General features: G+C 34.6%; 1 protein-coding gene across 1 annotated transcript in view; it reads right to left on the bottom strand.

Moving 5' to 3' along the window:
- The window catches only part of MTREX (Mtr4 exosome RNA helicase), a 130,230-nt gene that overhangs the window by 74,057 nt on the left and 35,851 nt on the right, over positions 1 to 20,322 (bottom strand). Inside the window, exons 8-15 of the mRNA XM_061188945.1 lie at positions 13,057 to 13,181; positions 11,858 to 11,956; positions 11,349 to 11,451; positions 9,767 to 9,898; positions 8,375 to 8,454; positions 6,632 to 6,742; positions 4,977 to 5,078; positions 2,963 to 3,088 (exon numbers count right to left, since the gene is read on the bottom strand). Of these exons, the coding sequence (XP_061044928.1) occupies positions 2,963 to 3,088; positions 4,977 to 5,078; positions 6,632 to 6,742; positions 8,375 to 8,454; positions 9,767 to 9,898; positions 11,349 to 11,451; positions 11,858 to 11,956; positions 13,057 to 13,181 (878 nt within the window). The remainder of the gene's footprint in view (positions 1 to 2,962; positions 3,089 to 4,976; positions 5,079 to 6,631; positions 6,743 to 8,374; positions 8,455 to 9,766; positions 9,899 to 11,348; positions 11,452 to 11,857; positions 11,957 to 13,056; positions 13,182 to 20,322) is intronic.

Here is a 20,322-nt window from a genome sequence, read left to right as displayed (position 1 = left end):
CATGCAAATCTTTAAATGGCATAGCAAAATACACAGATACTGTTAGGGTATTCAGACGCTTTTAAATTGAGGTTCATAAGCCAGCCTTATTGCATTCAGAATTATAAATGTATGAATATAGGATTTTATGAGGAGAAGGAGCAGAACTTTCAACAGTCTTAAATGGTGGTATTCCTTAACTCCTGAAAAATCAAGAGCCATTTACCCTAGGGGGTTAGTGAGTAAGTCCCTAAAACCTTAATTTTTATCCACTTTCCTTGAAAATAGGGCCAAAGGGAGATGTGGAGTTAGTATGAAAATCACATTCTTGGGGAAGAGAGGAATGAAAGACAACTTCAGATACTTCATAATTTTACAAACAGACCAACTTTTTACTATTCTTTTTCTTTTCTACTATTACCTCCTTTAAGAAATGTGGGGCTTCAATATTGCAAATGTTTATTTCCAACCTCAAGCTCTGCTTCTATATTCAAACTGCTGTAGAATACGCCTATCTGAATTCTCCATCACCTTAAACTCAACATCGCATTTTAACATTGTATCCAAGTGACCCCAGGACAACCCCAACTTATACCTGATATATTGATATAATTATTAATAGTCCCTTCTTTCAGTATTACAGTATCCTAATTTGATGCTAAAAAATATGGCTATACAGCCGTTCCCCAGTGTCCTCGGGTTCCCTATCTGAGGATTCAATGAACTGTGGTTTGGAAAATACTTGGGAAAAAAAATTGCAGAAAGATCCAAAGAGCAAAACTTGAATGTGTCATGCAGCACAGGCAACTATATACACTGTATTTACGGCTATTTAAATAGCGTTTACATTGTATTCCATACTATAAGTAATCTAGAGATGATTTAAAGTATACGAAAGATATGTGTAGGTTATATGCAAATACTGTGCCATTTATGTGAGAGACATGAGCATCCTCTCATTTTGGTATTTTAGTATACGTGGGGGTCTTGGAACCAATCCTCTGAGAATACCAAGGGAGGACTGTAAATACACAGAATACTATTTACTCTTAAAGAAGAAAATTCTGCAATATGTAACAACATGGATGAACTTTGAGGACATTATGCTAAATAAACAAGCCAGTCACAGAAAGACAAATCCTGCATAATTCCTCTTATATGAGGTATCTAAAATAGTCAAATTCATGGACTTAAAGAGTAGAATGGTAGTTGTCAGAGACTGAGAGGAGGAGTAATTGGGAAGTTACTAATTAAAGGGCATCAAGTTTCAGTCAAGTGAGATAAATAGAGATTAGCTATACAACAGTCAACAACAACATATTTTACAACATAATAATTTATTAAGAGGATAGATCTCATGTTAAATGTTCTTTCCACAATAAAATTTAAAAACGCTTTTTTTAAATGAAATGAAAGACAATAGAAATTTACACTTATAGGGTAACAAATCTAGAGATGTCAAGTAAATGGAATGAAAAAATGTGTACTAAAGGAACCAGATGCTGCCATTAAAATATTACCTCCTGACTCAATTATTTCCATACACAGAGTACGAGGTAAGAAAAATAGTGTTTATTATATGCGACAAAATTTAAAGAAAATAACACAAATTTTCAGTCTTGACCATTTTCCTTACACAAAGAACTAAAGTTACATGGACACTTAAAGATGGGTTTCCAAGTGTTAAGCTTTAAAACTGAAAATAAGACACCATAAGAGCACTATGAATATGTACAGATAAGCTTTGTCTTTACTCATATAAGAACATTTAAAAAAAAAAAGAGGGGCTTCCCTGGTGGCGCAGGGGTTGAGAATCCGCCTGCCAATGCAGGGGACACGGGTTCGAGCCCTGGTCTGGGAAGATCCCACATCTTCCCGCGGAGCAACTAGGCCTGTGAGTCACAATTACTGAGCCTGCGCGTCTGGAGCCTGTGCTCCGCAACAAGAGAGGCCACGATAATGAGAGGCCCGCGCACCGCGATGAAGAGTGGCCCCCACTTGTCGCAACTAGAGAAAGCCCTCACACAGAAACGAAGACCCAACACAGCCATAAATAAGTAAATAAATGAACCCAAAGTTTTAAAAAAAAAAAAAAAAAGAAAGAAAGAAAAAAGAACTTTACCTATTTTTGCTTCAGCATACTAGGCTTCCTACAACCATATCTCAAATTCTCCATGCAGTTTCTAAGTCTTAGAAGTTGAACACAGTATATTTCAGAGATACTGACCTATGCACGTCTTAACATGTTTCGAAGATTTATTTTAAGTAGCTAATCAGCTGGCAGTTAATTTTATACTTTAATTCATGTTAAGTTTCCTATCTTATTGACAGTGTTCTCTATGGATATGCTTAATAATTCCTTACTATCAATACATGGAGAAGGAGAAGGAAAGCAATCAGGCAGGTCAAACTTCCTTGAGAAGCTCTTCAAAATAAAACAAAAATCTTAGACAATCCAAAACACAAATACTAAGCAAGCAAAAGGTTAATTTGAAATAAAGCTTATAAATTTAAATTTATTATTGGGATATTATAATCTCGCAACAGGATGAATTAGAATGGTAGATTGTAGAATTAATTTATTAAGCTATCTGGGCTTGCAAAGGTATAGGAAGATAACTGTGCATAATACTGATAATATCTGCCCTACTTCCTGCGCTGATAGGTGAGAAGCGATTTGTGCAGTGGAGTGGGCAAATATAGAGGTATCTCAAATTTGGAGGGCAAAGTAAACATTTCTGCCCTCTGCAGATCTCCATCCCCTCCACTGCACGACTTGCTCTTTTCCTATTAGAACAGAAAGTAGGGTACAAAGTATCAGCAATTTGAGCAGTTACCCTCTTCCACCTTCCTAAGCCCAGATAGTTCAGTAAATTAACTCATCTACTCAGAGAGGTATCTGAACTGACACAATTAATTTCAATGTGGTCCTGAAGTATGTTTCTCAAATTCCTGGTGAAGGCACAGAAGCTTAACTTGTTACCTTAAGTAGTTGTTTTCCAATTGTTGGGCTCATCTTTTCATCTACCATAAGAATTACAATTCCTCTGTCATCCATTCCCCTCCTTCCAGCACGACCAGACATCTGAATGTATTCACCAGAGGAAATCTGAATGAACATAATTAAAAATGAAAAGTTTAGGAGAAAACCTGGTGAAAAACATATTCTTAAAATTATTCTTATCATACAGTTCACAAGCACAAGCTACACATTCCAAGAAAGGAAACAAGATTAAAAACATGAACTTTTAGGAAAGTTTAAGTAAAAAGACAAAAATGCAAAACACTTAAGAATAATGTTGCAAAACTAAATTTTAGCTCCAAAATGATCAAATAGCTATAGAGAAATACTGGCTAATTCAATGGCATAAAAGATATCTTTGAACTAGATATTCTGGAAAACAGGAAAGTTTAAGAAAGCAAACAATGACCCAAACTCTATTAAATACCAATTCTGTCTTGATTTATAACAAATTTTCTTAATTTCCAAATGAGATTAATATAAAAATCAACACACATAAAAAGCACAATTTCTATTTTCTCAGTGTATGTCCTTGGCATTCAGAAGAGTCCATTCATCACTAAGAACCACCTAAGGGAGAAAGGTTAGTAAGTCTCCCATGCATAGTCTTTCAGGGTAAAACTGAACCACCTGAACACTGGGCAAAGTTTTATCTCTAAGTACATGTATACTTTTTTCCTGTGGAAAGGGTCCAGCGTGTTCGGACTCTCAAAAAATGTTTGACTCAAGAAGAGTTACAAACCACTGTGCTACTAGAAGGCATATTACTGATAGCATCAAAAACAGACCTAACGACCTGGGACCAACCTTAAAGATCAGAAAAGAACATTTCAAAAAGGCAGTCCAATAAACTCTCAACAGCGCTCAAGGTCATCGTTACATTTTGACACATTATGATTTTTAGATTTCATAATTAGGATCTTGAATCATCAAGAAATGGTTGTTTTCTTAAATTCAATTACCCACTTTACTACATACCCTTCCCTGGGGTCCACTGGATGCCAAGGAGCATGTAAAGTCATGAAAAACTTATTTATTTATTTTCTTGTAGCATCAGTTTTATTCAAAGAATTAAGTAATTTTAAACTGATGATGAAGAATTTTAAAATTTACATTAACTTAAAATATAAAACATATGGAAGACTTTATCCACTTTGCAATTAAAAATTATATTCTACATGAAATAGTCTTCTTTTGACTTAAAAAAGTCACAAGTTACAGAAAGTTTCTGAGGCCTTCTCAAAACTTTAAGGCCTTCTCAAAACATAGAGGCCTTCTCTATGACGCCTCCCTGACCACTTATATACAACTGACTTCTTTTCTTGTGTTCTATTCTTCCTATACATACTTCTCAGAGCCCATAAAATAAACTTCCACCTGCATTAAGTCTCTTCACAGTAGGGATTAGTTTGCTTTTGTTTTAAATTTAGCATTCTCAGTACCTACCATAGCTCTAGGCCCATAGTTTAAGTTTGGTAAGAAGCGATTACTTGCTTCTGGATTAAGGATTTATTTTTACTCCAATTCACCATTTCACTCATGATCCCAACTTTTGCCTTAGAAAAGACATATGTGCAAACCTATTAAAAAAAAATCTCTATTTTAAACCTAAAGAGTAAAACAGTGAGCTACAACTGTAGCCACTACAGTAAAGGTGCTTTAAATAACTTAAAATTTGAAGAAATAAAAATTCTAGATGTATTTTAAATGCATTAAAGCATTCATGACTCACTTGCACACTTATCCCTCATCACCAAACTCTTTCACCTAAAGTAGTTTTTGGTTTTTGTTTTTGGCTAAAGGATAGAAATACAAAGGATCTGAAATTTAACTTTGAGGAACTTCTCATATTAGCTCAGGTACAAGTTTTAAAGTATTTAGAACTGAAAATCTCAAAGACTACATGAGCCAAAATCACCTTAGGTAAAACAACTGAAGCTAGAAGTTATTTCAATATATGAATTATTTTACTTACCCATCGGAAATCCTTCCCATCAAATTTTCGGGCGCTTGTAAATAAAACAGTTCTAGCTGGCATGTTAATCCCCATAGCAAAAGTCTCAGTGGCAAATAAGGCCTAAATGAATAAATAATTATACAATTAAACACGTATTTTAAACTGAAAAACTAGTTTCGTTAATAAATTACTCAAGTATAAATAAATCATTAATTTAAAAAATTAGTTGTTAATGGAATTCTACAAAAATAAGACATGCTACCCCAGGTGTATTTCAGTATTTTATATACAAAATTATTAAATTTACATATAATTATGTATATTATAGTAAATTTATAATATTTAATGTCCCTTGCTTCGCAGAAATTTTTTAATTCAGGGAAAATAGTCTTTCTTTCTGTAATTCCAGTGGTGATAACTTGGAGAGACTACTACTGGTCTAATGGACAAAGCATTATTAGGCTGGAGAATATTTTTCTAAACACAGTCACATTTCCTGGTTTCTTCATTGATGATGCAGTGGTTTTAGAGACACCTTTAAAATCTCTGAGGGGAGATCAAAATCAGTGGCACTTTATGTTCACATCTAAGACTTTACCAACAAACAGCACACAAAGGTATGTGTACAAGTTAAGTCACTGAAGTACTGTTAAATAATCTAAATTTCCATCAATAGGTAACAATATAAAAACACTTTATTTCATCAACTTAACAGAATGCCATTCATCTGTTAAAAAGAATGAATAGCAATGAATATGACGAAATTGAATAACATGGGTAATATAATCACTTTTGTTTACAAACTAAATCAAATATTATTTGTATGTATCCTAGTGGATATTTCTAGAAAGTGAAGGGCAATGGTGGTCTTTAATTTTTCACTTTATGTACAGTTATTCTATTTGAATTCTACAATCCACAAGTATCACTTAAAAGATTCTTTCAAATGGGTCTCAACAAAATATGCAATCTATATAAGGACATCAACAGGACCTTACCAGGACCCAGGTACAAATAGTGACCAATTCTTTATCTAAAATACCTCAAGTATGGTCTTTAGGGTGAGTAAGTTTCTTTTAAATATCCTAGTTAGTGCTGAAGTTCTCATGACAAATCTCTAATCTGATTTTTAAACATAAAATAATTTATGAGTCATATAAAGGCTTACAACTATATTTTGGAGTTGTTTCCCATTTTCAACATCCCATTACTGGGTACAGACATCGACATAATATTAAAAATTAAATTAGACTCTCTTTGGTTTAAATGAGAACATCCTAAAAACTCTTTCATAAGTCTACACAGCAATTCTCCTTGTCTTTTCTAAACTAGTCCTTTTAATCTGTATACAGAATGGAGTCCACTTACAGTATCAACTTCAGGTCTGAAAATTAAACAGCACATTCTGGAAAATTCTACACTGTATTCAGTAATGATACCATTTCTTACTTTAAGACTAGGAAAAGATACAAATGACTTTTACCTATAGTCCAAAATTTATGAAGTATAACACTGTATACAAAAATAAGTTCATTACCTAAGCCATTCCGTTCGACTTACTTAAAAAACAGTAACAATAAAAAAAAAAGTTGCCTACAAACAGTGTTCTTGATAACTTTCAAATTGCTCACACAACACAATTTTAGGGCATAATAAATAAAATAAAATCATACCTTTATTAATCCTTCAGAAAAGAGAATTTCTATAGTTTCTTTCAAAATAGGAAGTAAACCACCATGGTGAATACCAATCCCCCGCTTCAAGAGAGGAAGTACATGTTCAACCTGCGATTGGATTCAATTTTATTTTTAAAAAGACGTGAGGAAAAGAACTTTTAAAATGTGAAACTAACAAAATTAAGAAAAATGGGTAATCAAGAAAGAATGCAGTTTAAAGAAATGTTGTATAACTTTTCCAGAAAAACTAGAAACCAAACCCATATTCCCACAAATTATTAAACTTAAAACACAATATAATTCTGTCCTAGCTTTAATATGAAAGGCATGTTTAAATAAACTTTATAAATGTTTTGCTTCCTCATTCAAATTTCCCAGCATCACTTCATCTCCTCTAAAAAAATTAAAGGTTATGACAGCAAAGTTTGCATCTGCACGAAATAAACTTAAAAAATACTGGCCAGGAGTTCCCCGGTGGCGCAGTAGTTAAGAATCCGCCTGCCAATGCAGGGGACACGGGTTCGAGCCCTGGTGCAGGAAGATCCCACATGCCGCGGAGCAACTGGGCCCGTGAGCCACAATTACTGAGCCTGTGCTCTAAAGCCCGCGCGCCACAACTACTGAGCCCATGCGCCTAGAGCCCGTGCTCCACAACGAGAGAGGCCACCGCAGTGAGAAGCCCGTGCACCACAATGAAGAGTAGCCCCCGCTCGGCACAACTAGAGAAGGCCTGTGCACAGCAACGAAGACCCAATGCAGCCAAAATAAAAAAAAAAAAAAAAAAAAAAAAAATACTGGCCAACTCAAACCAAAAGAAAATAAATAACTATAAAGCATATTTAATATAAATATGTACTTTATCTAAAAACAAATGAATTACTGAAGAGTTCATTCTCATTAACACTATTAAATGCCATTAAATTTTACTATTAGAAGTGTGCTAGGATAACAAAGATGTACAAAGACATGGCTCAGGCCTTAGATACTAATAATTCAGCTGGAAAGAAAAATTACAATAAGATTTCATAAATTAAATACCATTTTAAATACCAAGAAACATGCAATTGCAGTCTTATCATAAATCCCACACAAATCAAAGCAATCATCTGTAAGCAGAGTATGACCTTCCAATTTTTCTTTTCACAAAATCAAACTTTCATATAGTATTAGGTTGGGCTAAAGCATTAGTTCTCAGTTTCAGATGCACATTAGACCAACCAGGGGAGTTTCTGAAAGATTCTAATGATCAGGACACATACAAGACAATTAAATCAGAATCTCTGGAGTGGCAACAAGGCATCAGTATATTTTAGAACTCCTAAGGCAATTCTAATAGTCAAAAGAAAAAACCACTTTAATTAATTAAAGCAAAGTAGAAATCAAATTTCTCACTAAACTTAGGTTTGCTCTATTGTTTTGTTTGGTAGCCTTATGAACTAAGAAATTCATTGACTTAAAATTAGCATTAAAAATTTTGTAGTATTAGGAACAGAAGCAGTAATTTCCAGATCATGCTAGCTTTCAGAGAAAACGTTCGTCAAGGCAGCAAATGTTTCCTTTTGTCACCTTCTTAGAAGTTCAAAATAAGAATCAAGGTATCATTTCGGTGCACAATGCAACATATTTACTGCAGTGTGCAAACAGTGCAATATATAATACAGCAACAAATCCAGGAAATACAAAGTGAATATATACTATCTGTTAATAGCCACAGTCTACTTAATGACATTAAACACACACCTGAGGGAGCTTTTTATCTTCATCTGACAAGCAGTCAATTGCATTACTGAATACTTCTTCAACCATCTTCTTTTCTTCATCTAAGAGAGAAAACCCAAGTGTATGTAAGTATCTAAATGAGCCAGTGATAACAAATTTCACACACTGCAAAGAATAAGAGTCTACAAAGAGTAAAAGACTCAGGATTTAAGATAGGCAGAAGGTAAAGTAGATCAAATTTTCTACATAATTATTTAATAAAATTCATTGCCTTTCAAAACAGATCTAGCAGAGTTAGTCCACGAATAAAAGTACTATCTTATAAAAGCAGTAACAGTAACTACGCTAAATATCTACATGCAATATTTAAGTCAAAAAATTACAGGACACAGGGATTATTATTTCTCACTATTAAGGAAAGTAAGGCATAGAGCAAATAATGGGCATTGGTATTAACTGTTACATGAACAATTCCAAAGACTATGCTCTTAACCATTACACTGCCTTCTTATAAAGTGACTATTTGTCAATAAATATTTGTTGACTTCATCAATATATAACCCTACAACATCAAGCACATACAGCACTGGTAGTTATAAGAAAACATTTCTAAGTAGAGCAATTCACTCAGTCAAAAAAAATAAAATATTATTGGCTTTAGGAGGGTATATGGGTTATCTGTCATTGGTTATTTTTTACCCATGGATAAGTAAAAATTAGCTTTAAAATCATGGGATTAGTTCTGTGCCTTGATAAAGAAAACAAGACAACTGAAATTTGATTCTGCACGACTGAAGGTATTATTTACTTCTCACTGCACAGGATTAGATATGTAAAAGGCTGAAATGAATGACAACTGGGTTGGTATTTGGCATGCTGCAATTTTTGCCTAGGCTATGCTACTATCTAGCTGTGTGACTTTTAAATGGTTACATTTACAGTTAATACATGAGAATAATATATTCATTTGCTAGAAGTTATTTTACTTTATTCAAAAATTATACCACAGTTAGGTACAGGGGCAGGTCTTCCCTGTTTGGATTTCTAGAAGAATGAAACATAACAGAAGGTAGTCTGACCAAGAGACTAACCTTAAGTAACAGACAGAAAACCACAATAACCAAAGAGCTATGGCAATGAAGTATAAGAAGGTATGAGTCTAATATTTCTTACTAGGGGTCTTTGGGTCTTATATAGAACAATGTATTATACTTACCTTCCAATAAAAGAAGACAGAAGAAAGGAAAAGAAATGATAAATTGAGGGCCTTAAAGCTTTTACAAATGTGATGTAACTACTGCTGTAACTGTAAGGTGAACTGCAAATTCTAGCAATACAAAAAAATGTCTTACCAGAAATATATTTACACTAATTTTCACGTAACATTAAAACTATACTGAAATTATATAGTACCTGTGTTGAAATCTAATTTGGTCATTTGAAGTGCATAGGCTTCACAATCTTTCTTACTAAAACTGAAAATAATTACAGGTTGAAAGTTTCTTTCCATAATCATCTTCACAATCTTGAACACATTTGATGGTCCTGCAAAAAAGGTACATAAACCATATCCAAAAATTAACTCAAAATGGATTATAGACTTAATGTAAAATCTAAAACAACAACACTCTTAAAAAATATATAGGAGTAAACCTTCATGATGTTGGGTTAGGCAAAGCACTCTTAGATATGATACCAAAACCATAAGCCACAAAAGAAAAAAAAAATCTGATAAACTGGATTTCACCAAAATTTAAAACTTTTGTACTTCAACAGACACCAACAGTAAAGATAACCCTAACTCACAGAATGGAAAAAAATATTTACAAATCAGATATTTAATAAAGGTCTACTATCCAGAGTAGAAAAGAATTCTTACAACTCAACAACAAAAAGACAATGTAATTTTTGAATGGGCCAAGGATTTGAATAGATATTTCTCCACAGATAAACAAATGGCCAGTAAGTACAGGATCTTCATTAGCCAACAGAGAAATGTAAATAAAAACCACACTGAGATATGACTTCATACATACTAGGATGACCATAATCAAATAGACAGGCTACAGTAAAGTACTGGCAAGGATGTGGAGGAAATGGATACCTCATATCCTTCTGATGACAATGTATAATGGGGCAGACACTCTGGAAAATAACTTGGCAGTTACTGAAAAGGTTAAACATAGAATTATCACATGACTCAGCAATTGCACTAGGTATATTCTCATGAGAAAACACGTTCACACAAAAACTTGTAGTACACAAATGTTTACAGCAGCATTAGTCACAACAATCAAAAAGTTGAAAACAACCTAACTGTTCATGAAGAATGAATAAATAAAATGTGGTAAAATCATACAATGGAATGTTATTTGACCATAAAAAAGAATGAAGTACTGACATATGCTATAACATGGATGAACCTTGAAAACAAGCTAAGTTGCAAAACACCACATATATCATGATTCCATTTATATGAAATGTCTAGAAAAGGAAAATAGAAACAGAAAGTAGATTAGTGATTGCCTAAGGCTGAGGGGTGGTGGGGAAGAGGTTGGGAGTAAATGAAGAATGACTGCTCATGGGTATGGGGTTTCTTGTTGAGTTAATGAAAATGTTCTAGAATTAGATAGTAGTTCCACAATTTTGTGAATATACTAAAATCCACTTAATTGTACCCTTAAAAATGGTGACTTCTATGATACATGAATTGTACCTCAATAAAAAAACTGTGGTGATGGCTGCATAATTCTGTGAATGTACTAATAACTGTTGAATTGTATACTTTAATGGGTGAATTGTATATCAACTATATCTCAGTAAATGTCATAGAGGAAAAAGAGATTAAACCTTTATTCATCCAATTTTATCATACACTATCTAGATCTTTATACAGCTCCCTGAGGTGAAAAAAGTTAAATAAAAAAAACCCAAAAATGTAATTTGAAAATACAATTTACATGTAAAATTCTCTTAAAACAAAGTTCCAAATTACCCTTGGTTCCTCCTTTTCTCCCCTTCTGATCTCCTTTTGCCAAATCACCAGCATCTCGAAGTACCTGCATCGCAGTATTAAAATTATCTTCTCTGAAGTCACCCTGGAATCACAAAATTTTTCTATGTAACTTCATTAATACCTAATCATAATGCAAATATTTTTTCATACCTCAAAACAAAGCTTCCTCAAATAATAAATAATTTAATATAATAATATAACTGGGAAAAGCAAAACATATCTGAAACATGTCCAGAGCCCCTTATTCTCAAGGCATTTAAAAAATACTGGAAAAGGAAGGAAATCTAATTCATGCATTAAAAAATACGAGTCTTAAATATAATTTTTGAAATAAAAATACATACACAAAAAACCAACAATAACTCTGGACCACAAAACTACTTAAGAAAAAAAACAGATCTCTGCCATTCTTCTCTAGTTTAAAGAAAAATGGGTATAAACAGCAAAGTATGATATTATAGATATAAGAATTATTATTACTCCCTTACATTTTCATCAACCACAAGGTGCAGACCATCTCCCCCTGCTGGAAAAATGTAGTGCTGTAACGGAGTAGGCCGATAATCTGTGTAAATTACATGACAAGGCTGTAAAAACAAAGAAAAGTAATTAACCATATATTTTATTTCTTCAAAATACTACTATGTATATGACATACCTAAAAGACCTTAAGGAGACAAACTTTTGAATTCAACATTTCAAAAAGAAAAAAGTTTTTTAAAAAAACCCTTAAGTCAGGAAGAGAAAAATGGGGAAAAATGAGGTCTATCAAATTATACTACCATCTGTTCAATTTTACTAATTCCCTAATCAGGGATAAGTATCAATACATGATTTGAGTTTCCATATGATCTTGGATCCATACCCTAGACCTGTGATGCCATAATTAAAGAAGACGTCAATTTCTCTGAAGCAGCAGTAATGGTGACACAGAATGCTCCCTGAGGTAAAATGGAACTTTTCTAGCCCACAGAGACTTTTCAAAGCCTTACTAAAACAGCAGGTTGATCTAACTCCTCCAGAAGATCCACTGTGTTTCTATCCTACAGAAGCAACATGGATGTTACAAAAATACCATTAGAGAGCTTATAAATGGATAAAAAATAAATTTGTCAGCATTCTGGTATAAAGGAAAAATAAGGGCAGAAAAATAAAACCAAGAATAAATTTAGTACACATGAACAAAAGCTTCTTATAAGGTCCTTTAATGCTGCTAACATTAGACTAGAAAAGCAAAAAGGAAATACAGTCAGTAAAAAGTCTGCGTTCACATGAGAACAATCAAATCACACTCTCAGGAAATGCCCAGCTTTTTCCCAGTACCGAGGTCTCAGAGAAAATTCTCTACTGTGTACTCGTGGTTCATTGTATGAATAGATAGAGTAGTTTCCAAACCTGGTAGGTCATCATGATCAATTTGGGAGCATTTAAAAGTTAAAGATTTCAAAACCCAAGACCCTACTCCCAGAGATTTTGATGTATTGGGTTTGAGATGGGACTCAGAAAATTCACACTTATAAAAAAATTAGTCGGTTGATTTTGATAAGCTTGCTCGATTTAAAAAGTACCTTCACATTAAAATGTCTTCTTTATTCTAGGCAGCATCAGGAAAGAAAATACAGGATATAGTAAGGCCAACTTGTAACATTTTAAATATTGAAAACATCAAAAAAGGGAAAGAAAATACCTGTTTATGTAAGTGGCAAATCCATTCAGCAAACTGCCGAGCATTTGGAATAGTAGCCGAAAGAAAGACATAGTGAACATTATCAGGAAGCAAAATAATAGTTTCTTCCCATACAACACCACGCTCTGAAAAATACAAATACACCTTGGAATTCAATGTCACTTGATTATTTTCTCTCAAGCTCAATAATTAGAAATACAGACCATGATGCACAAGGAAATTTTTAGCCACAGACCCTTACTGTAAACTACTTTAGTTCTAATCATGAATTCATTTAGTAGATAGTCAGTAGACTAAACCACTATAAACACAATGTACTCTGAAATAACAGCCTGCAAAAAAGCAGTGCCAAACTGAATCCTGTTCAAACAGCCTAACAAGAGTCCCAGGACAATGGAAATAGTATTTCCATCTCACTTAGAGAAGCAGAAGTTGTTGGCTTATAGAAAGTCACAGTAACGAATTTCAAAGAAACACCATTACTACAGCATATAGCATCATTCATCTAAATTACCATCATCATCTCCAGAGATGAAAGAAAGATTTGATAAACAAAACTATAAGTCAGATGGAAAAAAAAGGGAAAAATCCGTGTGAGAATTTCCCTCCCATAAATGAACAAATCAATACAGTACTCATGATTTAAAAACCAAAATAACTCTGTTTAGAACCTAATCTTATGAATTTCACAAAAGTGAAATTTTTAAAAAGGGTAAATGATTTCTTAAACTGCATTACTTTCACTATGAATACAGGTTAACTCACTGCTTTAATTCAAATAAAAACTAAGCTTTAAGTGTGTACATACTAAACATTTAACTTTTAAATGTGTTTGTTAACTTTCGCCCTCCAAGTTCCACCCAAAACTCCAAGTAAACTTACTTTTTCCATTACAGTAGTGCAATAGTTTAAGTAAAGGGATAAATATTTTGCTCATTTTTACTTCATAATCCTTTTATTTTTTACCATAAACATGCACTTAGTTTTTTTAAAAAAATAAATAAAAATCAAGAATGTTAACTTTGTAGGCTAGAAGTTTTGGAAATTCTTTAACATTAGTTATACTAGACAGCTCTCTCTTAAAGGGAACTAATTTTAATTCCATTTTAAAATGTGAATTTGCATTTTCTCACCCAGAAGTTATTATTTTAAGAAGCTGTAACTGAATGAGATCCTACTGGAAATATCACATCATGTTATCCACAAATTAGTTTATGAGAACTCTACTCACATGGAAGATCAACAACTACTTGTTCAAAATTCCTAATGCCTTTTTTTTTAAACATCTTTATTGGAGTACGATTTAGTGTTGTGTTAGCTTCTGCTGCATAACAAAGTGAATCATCTATATGCATATGTATATCCACATACCCCCTCCCTCTTGCATCTCCCTCCCACTCTCCTTATCCCACCCCTCTAGATGGTCACAAAGCACCAAGCTGATCTCCCTGTGCCACGCAGCTGCTTCCCACTAGCTATCTATTTTACATTTGGTACTGTATATATGTCAGTGCTACTCTCTCTCTTCGTCCCAGCTTACACTTCCCCCTCCCCATGTCCTCAAGTCCATTCTCTACCTCTGTGTCTTCATTCCTGTCTTGCCCCAAGGTTCTTCAGAACCATTTTTTTTTTTTAGATTCCATATATATGTGTTAGCATATGGTATTTGTTCTCTTTCTGACTTACTTCACTCTGTATGACACTCTAGGTCCATCCACCTCACTACAAATAATTCAATTCCGTTTCTTTTTATGGCTGAGTAATATTCCATTGTATATATGTGCCACATCTTCTTTATCCATTCATCTGTCGATGGACACTTAGGTTGCTTCCTTGTCCTGGCTATTGTAAACAGTGCTGCAATAAACATTGTGGTACATGACTCTTTCTGAATTATGGTTTTCTCAAGGTATATGCCCAGTAGTGGGACGGCTGGGTCGTATGGTAGTTCTATTTTTAGTTTTTTAAGGAACCTCCATACTGTTCTCCATAGTGGCTATATCAATTTACATTCCCACCAACAGTGCAAGAGGGTTCCCTTTTCTCCACACCCTCTCCAGCATTTATTGTTTGTAGATTTTTTGATGATGGCCATTCTGACCGGTGTGAGGTGATACTTCATAGTAGTTTTGATGTGCATTTCTCTAATGATTAATGACGTTGACCATCTTTTCATGTGTTTGTTGGCAATCTGTATATCTTCTCTGGAGAAATGTCTATTTAGGTCTTCTGCCCATTTTTAGATTGGGTTGTTTTTTTGATATTGAGCTGCATGAGCTGCTTGTATATTCTGGAGATTAATCCATTGTCAGTTGCTTCATTTGCAAATATTTTCTCCTTTTCTGAGGGTTGTCTTTTGGTCTTGTTTATGGTTTCCTTTGCTGTGCAACAGGTTTTAAGCTTCATTAGGTCCCATTTGTTTATTTTTGTTTTTATTTCCATTTCTCTAGGAGGTGGGTCAAAAACGATCTTGCTGTGATTTATGTCAGAATGTTCTTCCTATGTTTTCCTCTAAGAGTTTTATAGTGTCTGACCTTACATTTAGGTCATTAATACATTTTATTTTTGTGTATGGTTTAGGAAGTGTTCTAATTTCATTCTTTTACATGTAGCTGTCCAGTTTTCCCAGCACCACTTATTGAAGAGGCTCTTTTCTCCATTGTATATTCTTGCCTCCTTTATCAAAGATAAGGTGACCATATGTGCGTGGGTTTATCTCCGGGCTTTCTACCCTGTTCCATTGATCTGTATTTCTGTTTTTGTGTCAGTACCATACTGTCTTGATTACTGTAGCTTTGTAATATAGTCTGAAGTCTGGGAGCCTGATTCCTCCAGCTCTGTTTTTCTTTCTCAAGATTGCTTTGGCTATTCGGGATCTTTTGTGTTTCAATACAAATTGTGTAATTTTCTATTCTACTTCCGTGAAACATGCCATTGGTAGTTTGATAGGGATTGCACTGAATCTGTAGATTGCTTTGGGTAGTACAGTCATTTTCACAATGTTGATTCATACAATCCAAGAACATAGTATATCTCTCCCTCCCTTTGTATCTTTAATTTCTTTCATCACTGTCTTGTAATTTTCTGCATACAGGTCTTTTGTATCCTTAGGTAGGTTTATTCCTAGGTATTTTATTCTTTTTGTTGCAATGGTAAATGGGAGTGTTTCCTTAATTTCTCTTTCAGATATTTCATCATTAGTGTATAGGCATGCAAGAGATTTCTGTGCATTAATTTTGTATCCTGCTACTCTACCAAATTTATTGATTAGCTCTAATAGTTCTCTGGTAGCATCTTTAGGATTCTCTATGTATAGTATCATGTCATCTGCAGACAGTGACAGTTTAACCTCTTTTCCGATTTGGATTCCTTTTACTTCTTTTTCTTCTCTGATTGCTGTGGGTAAAAGTTCCAAAACTAGGTTGAATAAAAGTGGTGAGAGTGGGTAACCGTGTCTTGTTCCTGATCTTAGAGGAAATGGTTTCAGTTTTTCATCATTGAGAACGATGTTGGCTGTGGGTTTGTCATATACGGCCTTTATTATGTTGAGGTAGGTTCCTTCTATGCCTCTCTTCTGGAGAGTTTTTATCATAAATGGGTGTTGAATTTTGTCAAAAGCTTTTTCTGCATCTATTGAGATGATCATATGGGTTTCATCCTTCAATTTGTTAATATGGTGTATCACACTGACTGATTTGCGTATATTGAAGAATCCTTGCATTCCTGGGATAAACCCCACTTGATAATGGTGTATGATCCTTCTAATGTGCTGTTGGATTCTGTTTGCTAGTATTTTGTTGAGGATTTTGCATCTATGTTCATCAGAGATGTTGGCCTGTAGTTTTCTTTGTGACATCTTCGTCAGGTTTTGGTATCACGGTGATGGTGGCCTCGTAGAAAGAGTTTGGGAGTGTTCCTCCCTCTGCTATATTCTGGAAGAGTTTGAGAAGGACAGGTGTTATCTCCTCTCTAAATGTTTGATAGAATTTGGCTGTGAAGCCATCTGGTCCTGGGCTTTTGTTTGTTGGAAGATTTTTAATCACAGTCTCAGTTTCAGTGCTTGTGATTGTCTGTTTATATTTTCTATTTCTTCCTGATTCAGTCTCGGAATGTTATACTTTTCTAAGAATTTGTCCACTTCTTCCAGGTTGTCCATTTTATTGGCATAGAGTTGCTTGTAGTAATCTCTCATGATCCTTTGTATTTCTGCATTGTCAGTTGTTACTTCTCCTTTTTCATTTCTAATTCTGTTGATTTGAGTCTTCTCCCTTTTTTTCTTAGTGAGTCTGGCTAATGGTTTATCAATTTTCTTTATCTTGTCAAAGAACCAGCTTTTAGTTTTACTGATCTTTGCTACTGTTTCATTTCTTTTTCATTTATTTCCGATCTTTATGATTTCTTTCCTTCAGGTAACTTCAGGGTTCTTTGTTCTTCTTTCTCTAATTGCTTTAGGTGTAAGATTAAGTTGTTCATTTGAGATTTTTCTTGTTTCCTGAGGTCGGACTGTATTGCTATAAACTTCCCTCTTAAAACTGCTTTTGCTGCATCCCATAGGTTTTGAGTTGTCGCGTTTTCATTGTCATTTGATTCTAGGTATTTTTGATTTCCTCTTTGATTTCTTCAGTGATCTCATGGTTATTTACTAGTGTACTGTTTAGCTTCCATGTGTTTCTATTTTTTACAGATTTCTTCCTGTAAGTGATATCTAGTCTCATAGCGTTGAGGTCGGAAAAAATATTTGATATGATTTCAATTTTCTTAAATTTACTGAGGCTTGATTTGTGACCGAAGATATGATCTATCCTGGAGAATGTTCCATGAGCACTTGAGAAGAAAGTGTATTCTGTTGTTTTAGGATGGAATGTCCTTTAAATGTCAATTAAGCCCGTCTTGTTTAATGTATCATTTAAAGCTTGTGTTTCCTTATTTTCATTTTGGATGATCTGTCCATTGGTCAAAGTGGTGGAGTGTTAAAGTTCCCTACTATGGTTGTATTACTGTCTATTTCCCCTTTTATGGCTGTTAGCATTTGCCTTATGTATAGTGGTACTCCTATGTTGGGTGCATAAATATTTACACTGTTATATCTTCTTCTTGGATTGATCCCTTGATCATTATGTAGTGTCCTTCTTTGTCTCTTGTAATAATCTTTATTTTAAAGTCTATTTTGTCTGATATGAGAATTGCTACTCCAGCTTTCTTTTGATTTCCATTTGCATGGAATATCTTTTTCCATCCCCTCACTTTCAGTCTGTATGTGTCACTAGGTCTGAAGTGGGTCTCTTGTAGACAGCATATGTACAGGTCTTATTTTGGTATCCATTCAGCCAATTGACATCTTTTGGCTGGAGCATTTAATCCATTTACATTTAAGGTAATTATCAATATGTATGTTCCTATTACCATTTTCTTAATTGCTTTGGGTTTGTTTTTATAGGTCTTTTCCTTCTCTTGTGTTTTCTGCCTAGAGAAGCTCCTTTAGCATTTGTTGTAAAGCTGGTTTGGTGGTCCTGAATTCTCTTAACTTTCGCTTATCTGTAAAGGTTTTAATTTCTCCATCGAATGTGATGAGATCCTTGCTGGGTAATCTTGGCTGTAGGTTTTTCCCTTTCATCACTTTAAATATGTCCTGCCACTCCCTTCTAGCTTGCAGAGTTTCTGCTGAAAAATCAGCTGTTAACCTTATGGGGATTCCCTTGTATGTTATTTGTTGTTTTTCCCTTGTTGCTTTTAATATTTTTACTTTGTATTTAATTTTTGATAGTTTGTTTAATACGTGTCTCAGTGTGTCTCTCTTTGGGTTTATCCCGATGGTACTCTCTGTTCTTCCTGGACTTGATTGACTATTTCCTTTCCCATTTAGAGAAGTTTTCGACTGTAATCTCTTCAAATATTTTCTCAGTCCCTTTCTTTTTCTCTTCTTCTGGGACCCCTATAATTCGAATGTTCGTGCGTTTAATGTTCCCCCAGAGGTCTCTTGAGACTGTCCTCACGTCTTTTCATTCTTTTTTCTTTATTCTGCTCCCTGGCAGTTATTTCTACCATTTTATCTTCCAGCTTACTTATCCGTTCTTCTGCTTCAGGTATTCTGTTATTGATTCCTTCTAGAGTATTTTTAATTTCAGTAATTGTGGTGTTCATCACTATTGGTCTGCTGTTTAGTTCTTCTCTGTCCCTGTTAAATGTTTCTTGTATTTTCTCCATTCTGTTTCCGAGATTTTGGATCATCTTTACTATTATTCTGAATTCTTTTTCAGATAGGCTGCTTATTTCATCTTCATTTATTTGGTCTTGTAGGTTTTTACCCTACTCCTTCGTCTGTAACATATTTCATTTGTTTCGTTTTTTTTTGATGGGTGCTGCTGTATTCCTGTCTTAGTGGTTGTTTCGCCTGAGAAGTCTAGCACTGGAGTTTGCAGGCAGTTAGATAGAGCTGGTTCCTGATGCTGCGATGAGCACCTCCGGGAGGCCTCACTCAGATTGATATTCCCTGTGGTCTGAAGTTCTCTGTTAGTCCAGTGGTTTGGACTTGGAGTTCCCACCACAGGAGCTCAGGCCCAACCTCTGGCCTGGGAACCAAGATCCTGCCAGCTTCGTGGTACGGTAAAAAAAAAAAAAAAAAAAAAAGAAAGAAGGAAAGAAAGAAAAAGGAGCAATACAATATCAAGAATAAAAAAGAAAATAAAATCAGAAAGATAAAGGTATATTAGGAAAAATAAAACTATAATTGTTACAACTGCAACAAGGTAAAATAAAACCACAGCAGAAGAAAAAAAAGCGGGGGGGGGGGGCAACAAGCCAAAAGGAGAGATCACTAACAAAGTATAAAGAATAAAATAAAATTAGAAAAATAAAAGATTTATTAGGAAAAATAAAAATATAAAAGAATCAACAGCAATGAATCAACAACATAAAACAGAACCCCAATCTAAAAGAGGAAAAAGGAAAAGAAAAAAAAAGGGAAGAAAACAAAAAAAAGCCTTGCCTATGCAGGCGGAGTTTAGGCAGGGGGTGGAACTTAGGTAATGGCAGGGTTTAGGGTAGGGCAGGACCTAGGTGGGTGGTGGGGTGAGCATGGGGCGGGGCCTGTGCAGAAGGGGAGAGGGAGCAAGTCGAAAAGAGGGCCTCTGGAGTGTGGGGTTCAGGAGTTAGGAGGTAGGGCCCTGACTGAGGGTGTGTGGGTGGGTTTTAGGCCCAGCTCGTTGGAGGGGTTCTCCAAGTGTAGAAGTAGGGCCTTGGGTGGGGGTGTAGTGGCGGGGCTTGGGC

Source organism: Eubalaena glacialis, chromosome 4, assembly GCF_028564815.1.
Source record: "Eubalaena glacialis isolate mEubGla1 chromosome 4, mEubGla1.1.hap2.+ XY, whole genome shotgun sequence".
Taxonomy (NCBI): Eukaryota; Metazoa; Chordata; class Mammalia; order Artiodactyla; family Balaenidae; genus Eubalaena; species Eubalaena glacialis.
Note: the sequence above shows the minus strand (reverse complement) of the source record. Positions and strands in the feature narration are given on the sequence as shown.